Source organism: Dermochelys coriacea, chromosome 4, assembly GCF_009764565.3.
Source record: "Dermochelys coriacea isolate rDerCor1 chromosome 4, rDerCor1.pri.v4, whole genome shotgun sequence".
Taxonomy (NCBI): domain Eukaryota; kingdom Metazoa; phylum Chordata; order Testudines; family Dermochelyidae; genus Dermochelys; species Dermochelys coriacea.
The window spans coordinates 24,087,250-24,108,450 of record NC_050071.1 but is presented as its reverse complement, the minus strand read 5'-3'; the positions used below and the strand labels follow the sequence as shown (position 1 = coordinate 24,108,450).

Here is a 21,201-nt window from a genome sequence, read left to right as displayed (position 1 = left end):
AAGCAGCAACACCACAGTGGTTTGATACATGTTATAACTATAAAGCGGATTTAGAAATTTCATCTGACTTATTATGAACAAAGTCCTGTTCTTGAGCCAGCTGTGTATCCAATATCCCATCTCCCCTAATAGCCAAAAGTTCAGTTCAGTACAGTATTTATTTATTTATGAAAAATGTATCTAGCTGTGAAAGCTGGAAGGGCTCTCGGGATGCATTAGCTCTCTTTGTTCATACGTATCCAGGCAATTCGAACATGAACTCTGTTTTAAGGAGATCACACAAAAAAAAGCTTTCATTCCTTAGAGCATCTGCAAAAGCCAAGTATGTTATTTCTGAAAGTCTATGTTTAAATTAGAGCTTGTGGGAAGCTGCTTTCATCATTGGCTTGATTGAAACTGGTGAAAACTTGAATCATCCACTTATGTCTCCTTTTTTTCCCCTCCCCTCCAGCCTTCACACCGTGTTCAATGCTAAATTGTCTTATAATATATGTATTAACCTCTGAGATTTTTTTCCCCTATAATCCTATGAGCAATGTCAAGTCACGACTAAAATCTGTGTGCTACTGTCATAGATTGAGGCAAGTGGGCAAATATTGTGCAAAATAGAGAGGAAAATACTTCATATCATGAAAACTGGTTTCCACCTGCCTACTAAAATGGTGAGGGGGAGATCCTATCTTCTCTCTAGTGGAACACCCATCCTTGGCTCCCCAAAATGGAAGGGAGTATAGGTTTGACAACCCTCCAGGATTGTCCTGGAGTCTTCAGGAATTAAATATTGATCTTTAATTAAAAATTCTGTCATGATGAAATCTCCAGGAATTCACCCCACCAAAGTTGGCAATCCTGAGGGAGTACCTTTCCCCAAGGTTACCTCGTTCACTTCCTATCAGGGTAATGTGAAACCAATTGAAAAAAAATAAATGCAGTACCTTAATTTCACCTCTCTTGGACTTGTGTACATCTGGCTCCCCAGACAAACAAAACCATGTCTTCTAATGGTACAATCTCATCATCCAAATCAACCACAAAAATTCAAACAAAACAAACTTTGACCCCAGTTTACTTCTGGGGTCACAGGTTCTCCACAGTATGTCTGGGGTAATATCCTAAGAATTTCCCTTTCCTCATCCAGCTATTGACTCCCTCTGAGGCTGACTCCTGAACCCTTTTCTAATGAGACAAAAAGTTCCTGCTTTTTTTTTTTTTTTTTTTTTTTTTTTTACTGTTATGAGCAATAAGAACATGTATATACCTTAACTCTCATTCCCGGCTTGCCTTATGTAGATTTTAGCTTCCTCCTGATAACAAGTCCCAGCAGTTTTAGTATTGAGCAGAAGGCTGGGGGAACACAGCAGATTTAGATATGGAAACTGCCTTACATTTAACATTATTTGACATTTCGGCTGACAGGGTTCCTAAGAAGCAAAATGTCTAGAAAGGGAAATATTCTCCAAATGAATCAAGGAAATATCAACTGACTCCGAGGACAATAAAAAGTAATAACCCCCTCCCCCAAAAGACAACAAAAAAACCCACCGAGTTAAAAATCTATTTGTATATTTCATTGTGTTATACTGTCCTCAGCTTTGGCAGTTGTTACGGGTGCACCCTGAGGTCACAGGCCTGACTTGGAGGACTTTTATCAAGAGTGGAACCACGCCATCAAATCAGTTTAGGATCTCTGGGTGGCAACCTGCCTGTTTACCAGCCATATTAACACCACGCTCAACTGCATTTGGCAACGGTAAGCCCTTTTCTTAAAGGGACCTGTGAGCAGAAAGCTAATTAAAGTGAACCAAAACCAGCTTCTTCAAAACCATATGCATGGTACCCCTTAAGTAAACCATAATCTTTTATCACAAGGTTTTGTAAATTCCACTCAGCTCCGTTACCTCCCTCTCTGGGCTGGGAAAAGCAGACTGCCCTGTTACATTCCCTCCATGTTTCAGTCTCGCTCCACCCTGGGCAGCTGCTGACACCTACTCAAGTCCTGCTTCATCCTTAAACAGTGCATCAAAGGTTTTAGCTTCTTCTGTCACCCTAGGTTTAGGTCGGGAAAAGTACACCTTGTCAGATTAGCTGGAGCTAGGCAGGGGTTATTGCCCAGTCAGTAGCTTTCCCCACCGTTTCCTCAAGGATCTTTGGCATTCTCTGGACTGTACCCTCTCTTTGCCATTGTTTTGTTTCCTATTGGTTTCCCACTTCCAATCTTCTTTGATGTAACTCGGTTCAGCAAGGCAGGATAATGTCACACAGGAAAGCTGAAATGCACATGATATCTGTAAAATGTACAGGTATTTCCACCATTCTGCAAAGAAATATACTTCTATTTCTCTCAGAGGGTCAGATTAACTGCACTGGGTGCAAGGGGTTGAAATTTAAAATCCCTTCCGTCGGAAAGGACATTCAGTGTCTTCACAGCATCCCCAGAAAGAGAGGATCTCAGAGTGGTAAAAGTTCAGTGCATCTCCTGACAGGCCTAGCATTGTACCCTCAGCCTAGCATCACTTGCTTTTGGGGCTATGCAGACCAGCTCCAGGCCAGCAACCAGACAAACTATTCATAATCATTTACAAATGAACCAAATACTCTAAAATCCTAATTAGGGAAGGTAATATTGAGAAAGCGGTGAGAAACACATATTGTCAGGTCCCAAAGTTATTTGCTACCCTACGGAGACCACAAAGCCAGTATTCCCAGGAAAGTGCTGTCCAACAGAATCCTTTCTCTTTTAATAGTCTTCAAGAATGTCATCTCTGATTATAAAATACGCACAGCATTCCACAAAAGGAAACTGAATCATGAGTTTCCATTGTTGCAGGATAGTCAAAGCAATTGGTTTTAATGCTGCACTGAACATTTTTAATCATGTTCTATTGAACCAAATCTATTTGCAGATAATTATCCAACTAGGCCATGAAAATATAATTATTTAAATTTATGCAAGCCACCTACATATTTCCATAGTTTATTGAAATAAATTACTTGAAAATATTGCATCAGAGTAAACCCCCTACCTTGTTTATTATCTTACTTCCTGTATCACAAAGAGTGTAAAGGAGCATATTTTACTCTTATGGATAAGGAGAAAACAAAGGAATAGTTTGTGAAGAGACATTTAATAAGCAAGTTTCAATATACCTGGAGTAAGGGCATAGATTTCTATCTCCAGTTTAGGACAAAGTAATAACATGGTCTTGCTTCTCAGTGCCATTCAGTACAATTTTAAAAATAAAGGAACTGATGCTTACTGTTTTTCCTTATTTCATTCTAACAGAGGGGTAAGATTAATTGGATATTACAGTTCTGAGTCAACTAAATGCACTTCAGTGTTAAAAAGCATTCAACACTAATTTTTCATGGTGATGAGGAATGTTGTAAGGGTTGGAAGCAATCTAGGAAGACTCCTACACTAGCTACCACGTGACACACTTCTTGTCGCTGCTGAGAGGCGGACATGACAATTGTGATAGTATACAGGTAATCTGGCATAGGAAGAAGTATCTGTGCCTGGGTAGAGGAGACTGTTTTGGCAAGTCTTATCTCCATTTAATATTAAATCAACCCCCGTTGTCAGTGATTTTCATTCTTTTGTAAAGAGACATCACTTCCTAGACGCCCCAATCAAAAATCCTGGCCTGATTATGCTAGGTACTGTGTAACAGCCCTTTATGTTCACTGGCAGCGCATTTAATACACAAGAGACTTTAGGATGTTGTAAATTATACCAAGGAATGGACTGGCCCATAGCTGGCCCAAGAGGAGGGGAGACATGTCCCCTTCCTGAGTTCAGTCATATACTTTTCTGACACAGCTGCATATCAGGATCATCATAAAAAAATCATACTAATGCAGAAGACCTGTGCAAGGCCTTCTGCTCCACTTTACCCCTTGAAGAAGGTGTGAAGTGATATAGAAAGCATATTGTGAGCCCTTTGTGCTGTGCTATATTTCATTCACAGAGAGTTCCAAATATTATTTCCTCTTCACAGCAGATGCTAACATTGCACAACAATGCAGCAGGAGGATGGATTGCACTATAATTCAGGCTCTCCCTGTGACCACATGAAATATGAAGATTTATTAACTGAATCTCTGCTCCCCTCTTGGCCCTTTCCCATACATGCAGAAATTGAAACAGGAGAAAGATGGTGTACTTTAGGCCATGATGATGGAGTCTCTATAGCTTAATCCTGTGCAAATCCCTTTTGTGTTGCTTGTATTTTAGCACAGAAGCTCTCTCCCATTCGCTCTCTCCTGTCTAAGAGCAAAAATCCCCAACATCTAACCTTTAAACTGTGGCAAGGGACTGTGCATACAAAATCTATTCCCGCACCGTTCCAGGAATCAAGCCACAACAGCCACGCTCTACTAGGGGAAAAGCAAATGCAACTTTCATATCTGGAGATCCCCTATCAGCTGAATGGCCTGTAGTGAGTCTGTACTTTCATAAGGGTCAAGAATCTGGACTGAAATATAAATCCATGAACCATAATTTTTTCTTCTTTTTCTTCTTAAAAAAATAGATAGGGAAGTATTTGCCAAAGGAGTACCACTGCTTCATTTAACGCAAGAGGTTTCAACGTGTTCAGAATCTTGACCAGGAAAGGGATTTGGAAGTTATTGAAGAAAGATCTTTAAGTGTTCAGTAAAATTTACAGCTCTTGTGAAGACAACAGAGAAAAGACTGGCCTTTAGTGCTAGTGATAAACAGCAGATGAAGAAAAAGGTCCAGTTTGTTATTAACAATAATAATTTACAACAGGCCATGTTGTATTGGCTTAGTCCCACTCAAAAAAGATACAGTGCTAGAGAAGGACAACACTGCTTTTTAAAGGAGCACAGCGTGGAAAAATCTCTCAAACTGAAAATAGTGAGCAAAATCAACCCTGAAAAACAGAACATCAAAGAGATTGAGAAAAAAATGGGAGGGGCAAGAAAAGATGCACTGATGACACAATATTTTATTTTACCCGCGGAAAATTAATTGCCACAGCTAAAATTTAATACAAAGTTATTAACACTTGAGGAAATTACAATTTAATAACAAAGACAAAATATGGCAAGGAAAAGGGATATAAAAATGTGAAGTGGGCTGTAACAGGTAAGCATTCAGGGTAAAATTTTCAAGTTGCCTAACTGATTTAGGAGCTTAAGTCCAATTTTCAGAAGCAGTTTAGGTGCTTTAGAAAATGGACCCTCGGTGAAGTGCACCAGAATCTGGGAAATCTCCTCACCCCATCCTTCGCTTTAGTACTTGTGACTCAGAGGCTCATTGGTGGCTCACTACTCTGTCAGTAACTCGTCAGGCCTGACGTATTCACCACAGTTAGGTAAAAGGTAAACAAAGCCATCAAACTAGCAAGTGACAGAGACAACCACTTAAATATCTCAACAGGGGAGGAGACTACAAACATTAACATGGCATCAGCTCCCTCCTGGATGCTGCAAGCTGAGCCCTCAGGAGGGCTTCCTAACTTTGGAAACAAAGAAAAGCTTTGGGGATATAAGCAGAGAAAGGAAGGTTGACAACCTTCACCAGAGGAGACAAAGCAACTGAGCACTTTGAGCTCTGTGAAGGGTCTGGGCTAAAAAACCTGGTCAGCCATGCTGGAAGAAATACTGGTGAGAAAAACTTATTTGCACAAAGGAACTCTAAGTTTAAGTTAGATTCAAGTCTCAGAAGCGTATTTTTACTTTTGATTGCCTGTAACCATTTGTATCTTTATTTCTTATATTTGATATAACTTAAACCTATGTCCTTCTATTAATAAACTTACTTTACTTTGATGGTAAACCTACTCAGTGCTTTGAAAGAAAGGGTTTGTTAACCCCCATTAAGGTAATAAGCTGCTGTGAACTGTTTCTTTCAAGGTGTAGCGAACTTGATAAGGTTTTGTGGGTGCTACAGGTAGAGGGGCTGAGCAATGCAGATAGACCTCTCTGTTATTTGCTAGGCAAGGTTAGGATTGGCAGTCTTGGAGAGTTAGTTGGCAAGGCAGATCAGGAATCTGACACACAGCATAGCAGCAGCAAAGCTCTCACTTGCTGAGGCTGAGAGGGGTAACACAGTGGCTCACAGTTCTGGGAAACCGAGCAGTCTGTCGCAGCACTTTTCATGACCCCTCCAGTGCATTGCTGCTTCTAAATCAATTGACTAGCAGAAACTGTTCCATTGGTAGAGAGGTCTTGCAGTCTTCACCAACATTTAATCCAAGAGACACAAGGAGGTGCATGTACATGCTTATTATGTCCTAACGCAGATACGGATGCACACATATCCCATTGACATAGAATAATATTACTGTTTACCCAGTACATTTCATCTGGAGACATCAAAGCACTTCACAAAAGGTGAAAGGTGAGCAAGCAGTGTTACACTCTTTTAGAAATGGGAAGAACAACAATACAGAGCAGTTAAGTAACGTGCTCAAAGTCACACAGCAGATTGTTGGCAGAGCTGGGAATAGAACCCAGGTCTCCCAAGTCAGTTTGGTGTCATGTTTGGTAGACCACGCTACTGACAAAACAGCTCAATACATACTGGTCCAGATGGACTTTCCACTTCTAACTTCTCAGAACTTATTTAATATTGGCATTCTGTTACATTCTAGACTGACTAAATCAATGGGCCCAATCCTTCTCCCACTGAAGCCAGCGGTGGTTTTGCCACTGGGACCAAGCCCATCATTTTCTGTCTATATTAACCTCTCTTCAGTTAAATTCAGTTTTGCCCATGTGTTTATTTTTGAATCAGTGCAGATGCCCAAAGATAACAGTTAGAAACAGAGAGGGGAAAAATATTTCCTTTATAGAATTACACATCCAAACATCACAACGATGTCCCATGGGACGTGTGTGAAATGCAATACACACCACTCATAGAATCAAATGAAGAAAGGCTGAGCTTCTGCGAACTCTGAACCAGTAAAAGGATGGGTGAACCCGGTGTAGATAAAGTCAATCTGTCTCTACTGTGACTTTGAAAATAGGAATTTTAAAGAAATAAACCTGCTTTTAGTGCAGATCTCTAGAGTAGATCCTTTTCTGTTCTTTCTACAGTTCACAACTAAATGATTTTAGCCTTACTGCATGGTCAGAGCTGAAGTTGAAACCTGTTACAATCATTTGGTCATATGTCACTGCATGAAAAACAAGTTGCTTTGGTAATTATTCAAATATTTAGTTAAACACACTCGCACTGTTGCCAAGAACAGAGGACCCCATTAAAAGCTGGACCCTCCCCAACTTCATTAGGGTTATTTAACAAAGGATATGAATATGTATTAGCCTAATTATAGGGAATATTGCAAAAAAAAACCATGGTCAAGGTATGTGGCATGATGGCATAAACCATTCTTTAATTGTACCCACATTCATTTCTCATATAAACACATGGAATCCATAAGTTAGAGAGAATTATTAGCCTTCTCTCTATCTTTACTTCATTTCCCCTGCATAATTTTAAAAGTATATTATGAATATTAAACAATTATTCATTTATGAAGGTTGCAGAATAGCTCATTTGAACCCTTTCACCCAATGCTACCAGTTTCTCGGGATCAACATGTATCGTCATGGGATGGCAGAACTATAAGACATTTTAATTTGACAGGTTCATGAGGTGAAATGTAAGAAGCAAAAATCACGCATAGTTGATACTAGAAATGCCTAACACAGTTACATATGATTTTCATTTCCCTGCCTTGATGGCCAACGTGAACAAATAAAATGGCTTATACAGAGGTGAATACAATGGGAATTTACAGGCATAGCTCTTACAAGCAGAGCCGAGTCTGTTTTTTCACAGCAGCACTCACATTTGGTAACTGAAATCAGCAATTAGCTTTGCACAACATATGTTTTATGTGTGTTCTAATACATTACAAAATGACAGAACTTACAAATATATTGCTATTCACTGTGCTGATCTTGGCGATTTGGAAAGTCACAGTAGCAGCAGTAGTCTCAAGCCACTTCAACCATAGATAGAGTCTCAGCTCTCAGAAGAGGGTGCTAGAAAAATGATCTGCAGTCTGAGAGTGCCTCTAAAGACTCCAGCCAGGGAGACTGGCTGTACTCTGCTCAGAATCAGCAGGATTAAAGCAGATTGGGGCCCACCTCACTCGGCACAAACACAATGATAAAATGGGATAAAATGCAACATGGTTTACCAAAAGTATATCATGCCAGACTAACCTCATACCTTTCTTTCATAAGGTAACAGATTTCTTAGATAAGGGAATGCAGCAGATCTGACTTATCTGGACTTCAATAAAGTATTTGACACAGTGTGCTAATGAAATCTGCTGCTCATACAAACTTGAGAGACACTGACAATATAGAGGAAGATTACAATATTATATAGAAAGGATTGGCTGACCTATTGGATGGGACGAAATATAATGCTACATAATGCACTTGGAGGTTAACAAGCATTCTGCCACAAGCTGGGAGCTCTTCACTTGGAACTAACAGAGGACAAGAGAGACCCAGGTATACAAGTCAATCACAGAATAACCATGAGCCATCTATGTAATGCAGCCTTAAAAAAAAAGGCAATCTTAGGTTTTATCAGGAGAGATATTTACAGTACAGATAGAGCAGTATTAATGTCATCCCAGAAGGCATTGGCAATACTATTATACACCAAAATGCATGAAAGATGGACTCAAACCGGAAAAGGTGCAGCGAAGAGGTACAACAACGACGAAGGGAATAGAGGGCCTATAATATGAAAGGAGACTTATGGAGTTTGGCTTGTTTAGCCAAGCAATATAAATGCTGAGAAGGGACACCTTAAATGACTGCTTCTTGGAGCAGCTAATCCTGGAACCCACAAGAAGAGAGGCAATTCTTGATTTAGTCCTTAGTGAAGGGCAGGATCATATATGTGAATATAGCTGGACCGCTTGGTAATAGTGACCATAATATAACTAAATTTAACATCCCTGTGGCGGGGAAAACTCCACAATGGCCCAACACAGTATAAATTAATTTCAGAAAGGGGAACTACACAAAAATTAGGAGGTTAGTGAAACAGACATTAAAAGGTACAGAAATCCAAGCTGCATGGAAACTTTTTAAAGACATCATAATAGAGGCTCAACTTAAATGTATACCCCAATTTAAAAAAACAAAGGAAGAGAACCAAAAAAGAGCCATCATGGTTAAACAACAAAGTAAAAGAATCAGTGAGAGGCAAAAAGGCATCCTTTAAAAAATGGAAGATAAATCCTAATGAGGAAAATAGAAAAGAGCATAAACTCTGATAAATGAAGCGTAAAAATATTATTAGAAAGACCAAAAAAAGATTTTGAAGAACAGTTAGCCAAAAAGTCCCAAAGTAATAGCAATTTTTTTTTAAATACATCAGAAGAAGAAAGCCTGCTAAACAACCAGTGGGGCCAGTGGACAATCGAGATGCTAAAGGAGCACTCAAAGATGAAAAGGCCATTGCCGAGAAACTAAATGAATTATTTGCATTGGTCTTCACTGTTGAGGATCTGAGGGAGATTCCCAAATCTGAGCCATTCTTTTTGGGCGACAGATCTGAGGAACTGTCCCAAATTAATGAATCATTAGAGGAGGTTTTGGAATAAATTGATCAACTAAACAGTAATAAGTCTCCAGGACCTGATGGTATTTACCCAAGAGTTCTGAAGGAACTCAGATGTGAAATTGCAGGACTACTAACTGTCATCTTTAACCTATCATTTAAATCAACTTCTGTACCAAATCACAGGAGGATAGCTAATGTGATGTCAATTTTTAAAAAGGGCTCCAGAGGTGACCCTGGCAGCTACAGGCCAGTAAGCTTCACTTCAGTACTGGGAAAACTAGTTGAAACTATTGTAAAGAACAAAATTGTCAGACACATAGATGAACATAATTTGTTGGGAAATAGTCAACATGTTTTTTGTAAAGGGAATGCATGCCTCACCAATCTACTAGAATTCTTTGAGGGGGTCACCAAGCATGCAGACAAAGGAGATCAGTGGATACAGTGTATTTAGATTTTCAGAAAGCCTTTGACAAGGTCCCTCATCAAAGCAAAATAAGCAGTCATGGGATAAGAGGGAAAGTTCTCTCATGGATTGGTAACTGGTTAAAAGATAGGAAACAAAGGGTAGAAATAAATGGTCAGTTTTCAGAATGGAGAGAGGTAAATAGTGGTGTTCCCTGGGGATCTGTGCCGGGCCCAGTCCTATTTAACATATTCATAAACCATCTGGAAAAAGGGGTAAACAGTGAGGTGGCAAAATTTGCAGATGATACAAAACTATTCAAGATAGTGAAGTCCCAGGCAGATTGCGAAGAGCTACAAAAGGATCTCACAAAACTGGTGTGACTGGGCAACAAATGGCAGATGAAATTTAATGTTGATAAATGTGAAGCAATGCACATTGGAAAACACAATCCTAACTAGACATATACAATGATGGGGTCTAAATTAGCTGTTACCACTCAAGAAAGAGATCTTGGAGTCATTGTGGATAGTTCTCTGAAATCATCCACTCAATGTGCAGGGGCAGTGAAAAGAGCGAACAGAATGTTGGGAATCATCAAGAAAGGGATAGATAATAAGACAGAAAATATCACATTGCCTCTATATAAATCCATGGTACGCCCACACCTTGAATACTGGGTACAGATGTGGTCGCCTCATCTCAAAAAAGATATATTGGAATTGGAAAAAGTTCAGAAAAGGGCAACAAAAATTATTAGGGTTATAGAATGGCTTCCATATGAGGAGAGATTCGTAAGACTGGGACTTTTCAGCTTGGAGAAGAGATGACTAAGGGGGGATATGACAGAGCTCTGTAAAATCATGAATGGTATAGAGAAAGTAAATAAGGAAGTGTTATTTACTTCTCCTCATAATACAAGAACAAGGTGCCACCAAATGAAATTAATAGGTAGCATGTTTAAAACAAACACAAGAAAGTATTTTTTCACGAAATGCACTGTCAACCTCTGGAACTCCTTGCCAGAGGGTGTTGTGAAGGCCAATACTGTAACAGGGTTCAAAAGGGAGCTAGATAGATTCATGGAAGATAGGTCCATCAATGGCTATTAGCTAGGATGGTCAGGAATGGTGTCCTTAGCCTCTGTTTGCCAGAAGCTGGGATTGGATCACTTGAAGATAACCTGTCTGTTCATTCCCTTTGGGGCATCTGACATTGGCCACTGTCAGAGGACAGGATACTGGGCTTGATGGACATTTGGTCTGGTATGGCCATTCTTATGTTCTTATGATATGATAGCTCTCTATAAATACATTGGGGCTCAACACGCGGGAGTGCCACACGCTATTTAAGCTAAAGGGCAATGCTGGCAAAACAAATGGGTATAAATTGGCCATGAATAATTTTAGATTGGAAATTAGAAGAAAGTTTCTAACCACCACAATGAAGTTCTGCAACACCCTTCCAATGGGGAGTAGTGGGGGCACGTTCGTGAATGTGACTATATGACGGGGTTGTGTGCCATAGCAGGGAACTGGACTAAATATCCCAGGAGGTCCCTTTCAGTTTTGTGTTCCTCTGTTCTTCATGTGTGCTTAAGAGCATGGTAAGCTTCAGGCTAGAGATAGCTCTACCAGGGCTGCGCTTGAGAACCCGAGTAAAACAACTGCATGTTATGACTGAGGCTGCATTTCCTAGGACACAGTATCTGAGGGCTCAGTACCACAAGTTGCTGATCATTCTAGTCACCATCCTGCAAAGCACTTAAGCACATGTTTAACGTTAAGCAGTCAAGTAATTCCATTGAAGTCATGAGATTATTCATATGTTTACAGTTAAGCACCTGATTAAGTGCTCTGCATGACTGGGGCCAGTAAACTCAGTTTATTGCAGAATTGAGCCCTAATGCTTTAAATTAGTAATTTACAACAAAATATGTAATTTTTTGGGGGTGGAGAGAAGGTAAAATCCAGTATTTTATCTGGTGTAGAAACTGAAGAGACAGGAGTTTTCTCATGTTTTAGAGACAATGTGATATAGTGGACAGAGCATGCATCCAAAAACTATCAAGTTCTCATACTGTCTTTATTGCTGACACACATTCCTAAAGCCTGACTCCCACACCCTTCTCCTTTTTCCATTGCCAAAACCCTGGATCACACCATTGTTCTTTCGTGCATGGTTTAATGGGTCCTTATCCTATCTAGCCTCCCTGACACCCCGTCTCCAATCTAACATTCACCAGTTAAAGTCATCTTCATCATCCACTCTTCCAACTGCACTACCTGCCTCCCCTAGTCCCTTCATAGGCTCCTTGTGTCCCTGCACAAATTCTTTATTCTACCTGAAAACCAGTGAGCAGTTTCACCAGCCAGGAAACGGAAATGAAATTCCAAGCCTCCGTCTTTTTTAAGACCCCTTACCTCAGGGCTTGTTTATTATCTGCCAGTCACAAATACAAAATGCAAAACAGCTAGAAAACACTAGGCAATAACTCCCCAGAGGATTCCTCCCCCACCTTTTTAGACAATCAGGATACAAGTAGTCACTCTTTTCCCTCTGTTCCCTTTGACCCAATTTCCCCTTCCTTTACACTCTGCCCAGATAAGTCATGTAACCAGCAGGAACCTGTTAACGCTTTTAGGCTGCAGCACCTTTACTTTGTAACAAACTTTTTTAAAGCTTTGCCATGCTCTGCCCCTACATTCTCTTTCTCTCCCTGTCCAGTGATTCCTCATATGAAACTCTACATTCCATCCACTTCTCACCTCACTGTTCCCTTTGTTCCTTTTCCCACACATTATTCCCAATCCCCAAAATAGGGTGACCAGATAGCAACAGTGAAAAATCAGGACCAAGGTGTGTGTGTTAAGGGTCCTATAGAAGACAAAGCTCCTAATATTGGGACAGCCCCGATAAAATCAGGACATCTGGTCACCCTACCCCAAAAAGACATCAAAGATGCATGGGGCCCCTGGTTGTCACTTTGTCTTTCAAAATGGAAACAATGCTCCATTATCACTCTCTGAGAGGGTCGATGTGTGGATTAGCCAGCTGGTATCTGTACAACACTTCCAAGGTATAAAGTTGTTACCTAATTTTTAGGGAGAATACGCTATTTCCAAGATGGGAGAAAGGCATTTAAACCTCAAACCCCCTCTTCTTTCTGAACATTGTATATGTAGTGACCTCATCATTGCAAGCTCCATGGATACAAAAGCTAGACTAAAAGCATGGATCAGCAAAGATATAACTAAAAACATTGCTGTTTTCAAAAAACAAAAATATCAAAAGGTTAAAGCAAAGATAAACTCTACCTCAAGGAATCTCTAATTTGCAGACTGCCAATTTATACTATTGTGTGTAACTATTTATTCTGGAAAAGGTGGTATTTACACTGCAATCAAAGTCATGCTTATTACAGTTGTGGCATGTCCTCAGCTGAACCATGAGAACATAAAATACTTTTGTTAAGTTAAGAAGTCAGATGAACCAGCAGCTGCATGTTATGGGCAGGCAAGCCATAAAGGCTTAGGGCTTGTCTACACGTAGAGTTGTTCTTGATTAACTCCACATGTGGACAGTTTTAATAAGAGTGTTTTCTTCCTGTTTAGCTTAACCCAAGTGGTTAACCCAAGCTGAACAGGAACAAAGCATTCTTACCTTGAAATAAAAGTGGGTCTGTCTAATCCAAATTAACTAAAGGTGTCAATTATTAGTTGAACTGCATTAAACCCTTGTGTGGAAACATGATTCATAATTCAAGTGGCCTTAATTCAATTTACCTTAATGCACCTGGGATGTGTTCACGCATAAAGTTACTCATGAACAACTCTCTGTGTAGACAAGCCCTTAAGGCTTGACTACACTTAAAATACTACAGCATCACAACTACAACTGTACTGCTGTAGCACTTCATTGTAGACACTACCTATGCCAATGGGAGGAGTTCTCTCATTGACATAGGTAACCACCTCTGCAGGAGTAGCCAGGTCAACAGAAGAATTCTTCCATGTAGTGTGGTCTACATGAGGACTTAGGTCAGCTTAACTATGACTATCAGGGGTGTGGGCGTAGTTAAACCAAATTATTTGTCTAGCATAGACCAGGTCTTTTGCTGGCATAGCTTATTCCATTCCTTCCTGCTACCCTTTTCCCAACATCCTGAGCAAACAATGCTGCCTACAAACAGATCCAGCATGCAAGATTATTGTTAAATGTAAGAAAAGGGTATATTTTTGTGTGATGGACAAACAACATGTTTATTTTGAGCCACATGTTAATTGTGAAGGGAAGAATATACCTATGTCATGCATTTCTGGAGCATGGAGCTGTCCACTCATGCCATTAATAAAATAGGGTGGGATTTTCAAAAGTATCGAGATGACTTAGGAGCACAATTTCCATTGAAAGCTAATAAGAGTTGTCCTCCTAAATCACTTAGACTCTTGAAAATCCCACCCATATTGATTGCCATTAAGAAGTCTCCAGTTTCTCAAATGCCAACAATTGCAAAGTTGTGTAACACCAATAATATACCATACATTCTGAATGTCTGGAACTATTTCATGACAATTCTACCATCTCTAACATATCCATAATTTGTTTTAAAAATTAAAAACAATTTTTCTCTTACTTTCCTGTGCCCCCACCACAAAAACAACAACAAAAACAAAAACCCTATCTTATGAAGAAAAGGGAAGATCATTAAAAGACAAAACAAACCTGCTCCACCCCGAACCACAAAACACCTATCCCACCAATATGGCAGTCAGCTACTTCAAACATAAAACCCCCTTTAATTAGTTAAATTTGATGCCATAATCCAATTTTTGCTTAAATATATCACTACTACTGTATTTTAGCACTTTAAATTCTTCATGGATATATTATTCTTTTAACTTAAACCTATGATCCAAATTTCTGATCTTATAACCTCTAACAGGTCATTATTAAACTTAATTTTATAAAAACCCAGCAAGTTTCAGTGCATCAATCAGATAAACACACATATCCAAAATATATGTAATTAAATAAAAGTATCACTACTTTCAGCAGTAAAGTGGATGCTAAGGAATAAATGAGATGAGCAGGGAATTAGCATACAACAGACATGAATGTTAATAAGAGTTCTAAAGATAATTCTCTTGTATTTTTTGTAATATAGTGCTCATAAGGGGCACAGGTATACTTTCCTTTGGATGCACTCATATGAACCATAAAACCATCATTAGCAAGTGTTTTATGTTGTTGGCTCTTTCTGAGAGAGAATCAAGCATACATATTAAAGTATTTATTTTTACAAGAAGTCACAAAGTGAATCTATATACTGTATTTTATAAGATGTCAGGTAAAATTAATCATTTCACCAACATTTTAAAATTTCAGTAAACAAAGTTGGGGGCATAGAGAGTCGGAGAAAATTAACACTGCTGATCACTTACCTCTGTAATGAAGGACTTGGCTGTCAATGCGTTCATTACAAGAATGGCCCGTCTCAGTGTGTCCCGGTAGCGGTTCAGTTCTTCTATTCGCATGGTGGCAAAGAGCCCTGTGATCATTTTATTGATGTTATTCTCTACCTTCTGCAGTGCTACATCCATTCCCTGCTGAGATACTTTGTCCAAAAATTCTTGTATTCCACGGATATCTAGGAACATCAAAAGCCCATCAAAATGCTAATTTGTATATAGAACAGAGACAAAAACACCGTTCTGCTTATCTTGAAAAGGTGTTCTACCCAGTGTTGGGTAGATCCCTGAAGGCCACCTTAACTTAATACTCATTTGAACTTTTCCTGAGCTATGCTCATGGTATGTCTTAAAGTGATAAAATGTGGGAAGAATTTTATGTATGGGTTAGTGTTCAAAATATTCACTTAAAAACTGTACTTAATTATGTTCAGTTGATTTCCTCACTCAATCACCATATTGTTTCCAATTCTAATTAACATTGTACATCTCTGAGAACAGTTTCATACTAAATGACACATGCAGAGAAGGGGAGGTTAAGTTATCAAACTGCAACATACAGTGCTTTTCTTTGTTTCTTTGTTGGAGACTGGAAATAATGTTATCACCATAATACAACTGTCCTTGGAGAAGCACATACTTTTGGATACCTAAACTTAGCTGCAGTAAGGCCTGCATTAGCTATTTACCAAAAAGCTGGAAGGCTGGGTCCAAGTTGTACATAAATTGAGTTCCTTTATAAAAAAGAATCAAACACAACCATAACATGTTACTTGGTAGACACAATGGCCATTGACTGTGTTTAGTATTAAATAAAAATGAAAACAAAATGCAGGCATTATGTTTTTTTCAAGCACAAAGAGTTGTAATGGAGCCTGCTGGCTCATTCTGTGTACACCTTTCCTAAGAATGAGTTGTTTATGTTTATCTTTTGAGGTAACTGCTTAAGTCATTGTGCCTACAGTATCTGCACCCTTTCCTTTTCCATAAATCCTACAAATAATCCTTTCATTTAGTTATGCGTCTGAGTGCTCACTGGAGACCCACTAACTATTTGAGTTTATAGGGCCTTACGGTTCAAAAGTTTTCAGCACCTACTTTTGAGTTATGGTATACCTACCAATATAAAAATGTTTTGGAGTATCACACCACTAAACAACCACCCTTCTGCAAAGGGCCAGTTGCAGAGTTAAAACTGATGCTTACAGTTCAAATAACTTATTTTCATGTGTAAACAAAAGAACAAAAAGGAACAAACATACAGTCCCCATGAAAGAACACTTTGTCTCTCTCCCTTGTGAGAGTCTATACTAACCTGAGCACAAAATGGCTGCCTGTCTTCAGAGACAGTACAGACCTTAGAGAGTTTAAAATTCAATGTAATGTAATGCAGCCACATATCTAAATAATCCACATAAATTATTTTAAAAAGCCAGGCTTGGGAGCAAGCTTGTTTAAAACATTAATATTCCACGAGTTGAACCTCTGGAAGTAAAATACAACAAAGCAGGCAGCCATTTTAGGAATCCATGGCTGCAACCACACTATATACAGATAAGTCAGTAATGTTTGAAGTATTACTAAATATCTGAAGAATGGTTTAACTCTGATAAAGTATATACACACCCTAAAAATAAAGTTCCAAAAGATTGTCAGATGCTAATTACAGCTTCTATTTAATGTCTAAACTGGGAAAATTAAATTTAGTCTAATCAGGGATGTTGGGTTGTTTTGGGGTTTGTTTTTTTGGCACTTCAATGCCAATTTAAGAAACAACATTATCTGAACAGTTACAAACATGCCTAGTTTTATGCAAACGATAAAATAGCTGCTTCTGCTTTATAGTTTTACATATTTACCATGTTTCTAGGTTACTTAACAGGCAGTTAGACAGGAACTTTTTGATAGAGATAAAGATTGACCAGAAGTGCACTAAATTATTTAAACTTTCTCAGGTACCTACAAATACCATGAGAATACCTGGAAAAAGGTGACCTAAATTAGGACAAGTTTTGTCAGATTTCAATACCATACCAATGGCCAGGGGCTCCTCTCACCCACTCAAGACAGAAAGAAATGAGTGGGAGAGAAAACAGGAGGAGAACTTCTGTTTCCCTAAAACATGTGTTCTAGTTTAACCAGAAGTTATGGGCTTGATGCTGTTATACTGAGTGAAATTCTCCGATCTGTGTTATGCAGGTGGTCAGACTAGATGATGACAGGACTCCCTTCTGGCCTTGAAAATCTATTAATCTAACAAAGCAGTGCAATATGTTGAATATTAACAGACCCAATGGACATTAAGACTTGGGATGCTCTTTGTTGATAACATTATTCTTCACAGTGATCTTTCAAGTCTATGCATGGTGGCACCTTGATGCACATCTAGGGAGATAGTGTCATTTAATGGATAGGGCATCAGACAGAGTAAGGAATTACTGTGTATTATTATTACTGTGTAAGGAAAATCTCTGTATTATTCCTAACCTTGCTACAGACATATTGCAATGCTGGGTAAATTCTTGATGTCTTTGTCCCTCAGTTGACCTATTTGTAAAAGGAGGATGATGAATAATGATGAACAATAATGAAGCTTACCTATCTTAATGAAACACTTTGGGATCTCCAGATGAAAACTGCTGCTTAAGTTATGCTGGTTGTTAATTCCAGTGTTTTAGCTCTGTAGTTGCTAGAGATGATTTTCTCTGAAAAGTATGCCAAAGAATAGGTGCTACCATTGAATGGGTAGTGTCAGCTCACCTTTCATGCATAGAGTAACTGATAGCAGGATATTTCTACATTGTACCATGGAACCCTCATTCTCATGGGTAAATTCCTTCTGCACAAAAATCTGGTAAGTGGCTGGTGTTGCAGATGTTTCAGCAGAAGCACACACAGAGCTCTTAATTTTTGTTGCACAGGTGATTCTCATCCCACATTTGCTAGCCAGACGACTAGAAATGAGATTTTTATTTTTAAATCAGATAATCTACAATCATTTAAAAGAATGTAGAAGAGCTATCTATTGTCACCAATATAAAGAATCCTCATTACAGTCTTGGTACTAGAGCCAGTGTTACTGCCTTCTCTCTAACCCTGGGTCACTAATATTTAGTATTTGATTTTTAAAAATACAACCATCACATTTGACTCGAGGTTACATGAATATAGAATCAGCTCTTCAATGTCAATGATAAGTCAGGAAGTCAAACCCTACCTGTAAAGAAACAGATATGCTACTCACCACGACATCTCTTCCCAGGCAAAAAATGTGGCATACCAGGTGGCATACCATGTGCCAAAAATGAAGCAGCTTGGGATCTTTTGAAAGAATCTGAGAAATGAGTTCCTGTATCGGGTTCTCCTTTTGGAAATACTCTTCCCAGTGACCCAGACATTAAAATCTATGTACCGTTAGTAAGAGTATAGATACAGTTATCTAATCTCAGCTACTGAGTTAGGAGAGATGACCTTGTGTTTTAAGTGTTAGGACTGGAATCAATCAGAGTTCAGTTCCCAGCTTTGCCACAGATTTCCTATATGACTTGGGGCAAATTACTTAGGGTTCATCTACATTGCAACAAACCCCCTCCCCCTACAACAAGTCTCAGAATCCAGGCCTACTGACTAGGGTTCTGGAGTTTGCACTATGGGGCTAGAAATAGAAGTGTAGACATTCCTGTTTGGGCTGCAGTATGGGCTCTGAGACCCACCCACTTGCTGCTATATTTAGTTCCATAGTGCAAGCCCAAGTCAGTAATTAATTGGTGATGAATTACAGGTCTTAATTTTGGTAATGTAGACCCACCTCTTGATTCTCTCTCTAATGCATTTTAGTGTGCAATTGCTTTTTTCATGAGACTATGTTTGTGGAACTGTGTGCTTGAAATTAGTCCCATTGACCTGACTGCTAGCTATTTTAAAAACCTCGAGTGCTGATGTAGGCGGAGTGAGAAAACCAACTCATCTGCATCCCAATCACATGATAATGGCTACCAGCAGTACATTAAGGAATCAGTGAGATTATCATGATGAAAAAAGTTATTTTAAAGGACAAGGAAATCTTTACTTAGGTCAAACTCTTAATGATATTGTTTGAATGAGCAGTACAAATTTTATGCAATTTGGAGGGCATTCTGTTATTTGGTGGCATCCAGGGTTTTTTTTTAAATTGGTTCAGCCTACCAGCTGCCCAACCTTACGTTTCAAAACACAACCATTTTGCAAGAATGCAAATGAAAAGGAGGGATATCAGTGACAAAGACATTATTAAATAATAAAATAAAGTACAAAGGGCCAGATCCTCAGCTAGTGTTAATCAGCATAGCTTCAAGGGAGTTAGACTGAATTATACCAGCTGAAAGCCTGGGCCAGGATTGTTAATATATTTGTGAACAAATAGGCTGGAGGTGCTCCAATGCATAGCATGGACTGATTCATTAGTACTAAGTCAACCAGCAGGTTGCAGATAAAATCACATATCCCAGATGTTTAATAAACTTTACCACAAACAACTATTTTTCTGAAATTTCACCCCAATAGACAGGTTTAGAAGTATCAGGTATTTGTTATTCACTGTTTACTATTAATCATTAGTCAATCACCGGTTTAAAGGGTTGCATTCATCCTATCAGACAGCAAAACCAATATGATGCAACTTAGTTGATCAATTACACCATGAAAAATAAATAGCAAACATGAACTATCTAGAGAATGAAAACTGTTCATCCGCACTTATGAAAAACAAGTACATTCAGAAATGCATACGAAGTTTACATTCACAATGAATAATCAGACCAGCTCTGGATGATAGAAAGATTATACTACTTGATAATGATAATAAACTAAATCCTGCTTGCTTCTGGCATTTTACTAGAGATAAAAGAGAATTATAAGGTAATCACTGCTCCTAATTGAGCATTTAGTTTTCCCAGGGTGGTATACAGTCATTAACCCATCCTTCTGTAATATAATTTTAGACCTCAATATCACCTCACATTCTGCCCAGATGAAAAATATCACCTGATTCAGCTGCTGCAGAAAAGGTGAATGCACTTGTCATAAATATTCACTGGCTGATTATTCAAAAGACTATTTTGTTTGTACTGTTGATGAGGAAAGCAGTTGTATAACATATGATGCTGTTCAAATTCTTATCAAGAAAGCTTTATATAGCTACCACAGTAATCCTTTCTTACACAGTGATGGCTGTAATGATGGAGCCTATTAATTATGCATATATACACCACAGAGGCATAGCTCAGGCTGGAATCTGAAAAAGTTTCAGTTCTACTTCAAGTGTTGAGCTAAATATCCATATTTCTACAAGATGGTTGATATTTATTAACTTAGTTAGGATTTAAGATGAAGTAAGCAATTATGTTTAACAGGATGATTCCATAGCACAATTTCTCTCCTCTTTCACCCTACTCAAAGATCAGTGCAGTTCCCTCCCCTTAGTTATCTGTAATACAAAGAACCCTCAGACCAACCAAACTACCAGACTACCCTCTTCTCAATTTTTCAGTGGTGTTAGGGAGTTGAATGAGAGCATTCATTGAAATATATTTTGGTTAATGATGAGCTAACCTCAAAGGACATAGCATTAATTTAGGCTCACTGTTGATAAGCTTATGTTCAGGAGCTTATATATTTGATTGTACCATCCAAATTTCTGTGGTCTACAAAACAGGACTGGAAATGTATTTGAAGAAGTTTTGAAAAGTCACAGAGCAGAAGAAGGGGAAAAAAGAAAC

General features: G+C 38.7%; 1 protein-coding gene across 1 annotated transcript in view; it reads right to left on the bottom strand.

Annotated features, from left to right (window-relative positions):
- Window positions 1–21,201, bottom strand: part of GRID2 (glutamate ionotropic receptor delta type subunit 2) — a 1,041,562-nt gene that overhangs the window by 436,139 nt on the left and 584,222 nt on the right. Inside the window, 1 exon segment of the mRNA XM_038399416.2 lies at window positions 15,419–15,624. Coding sequence (XP_038255344.1) covers window positions 15,419–15,624 — 206 coding nt within the window.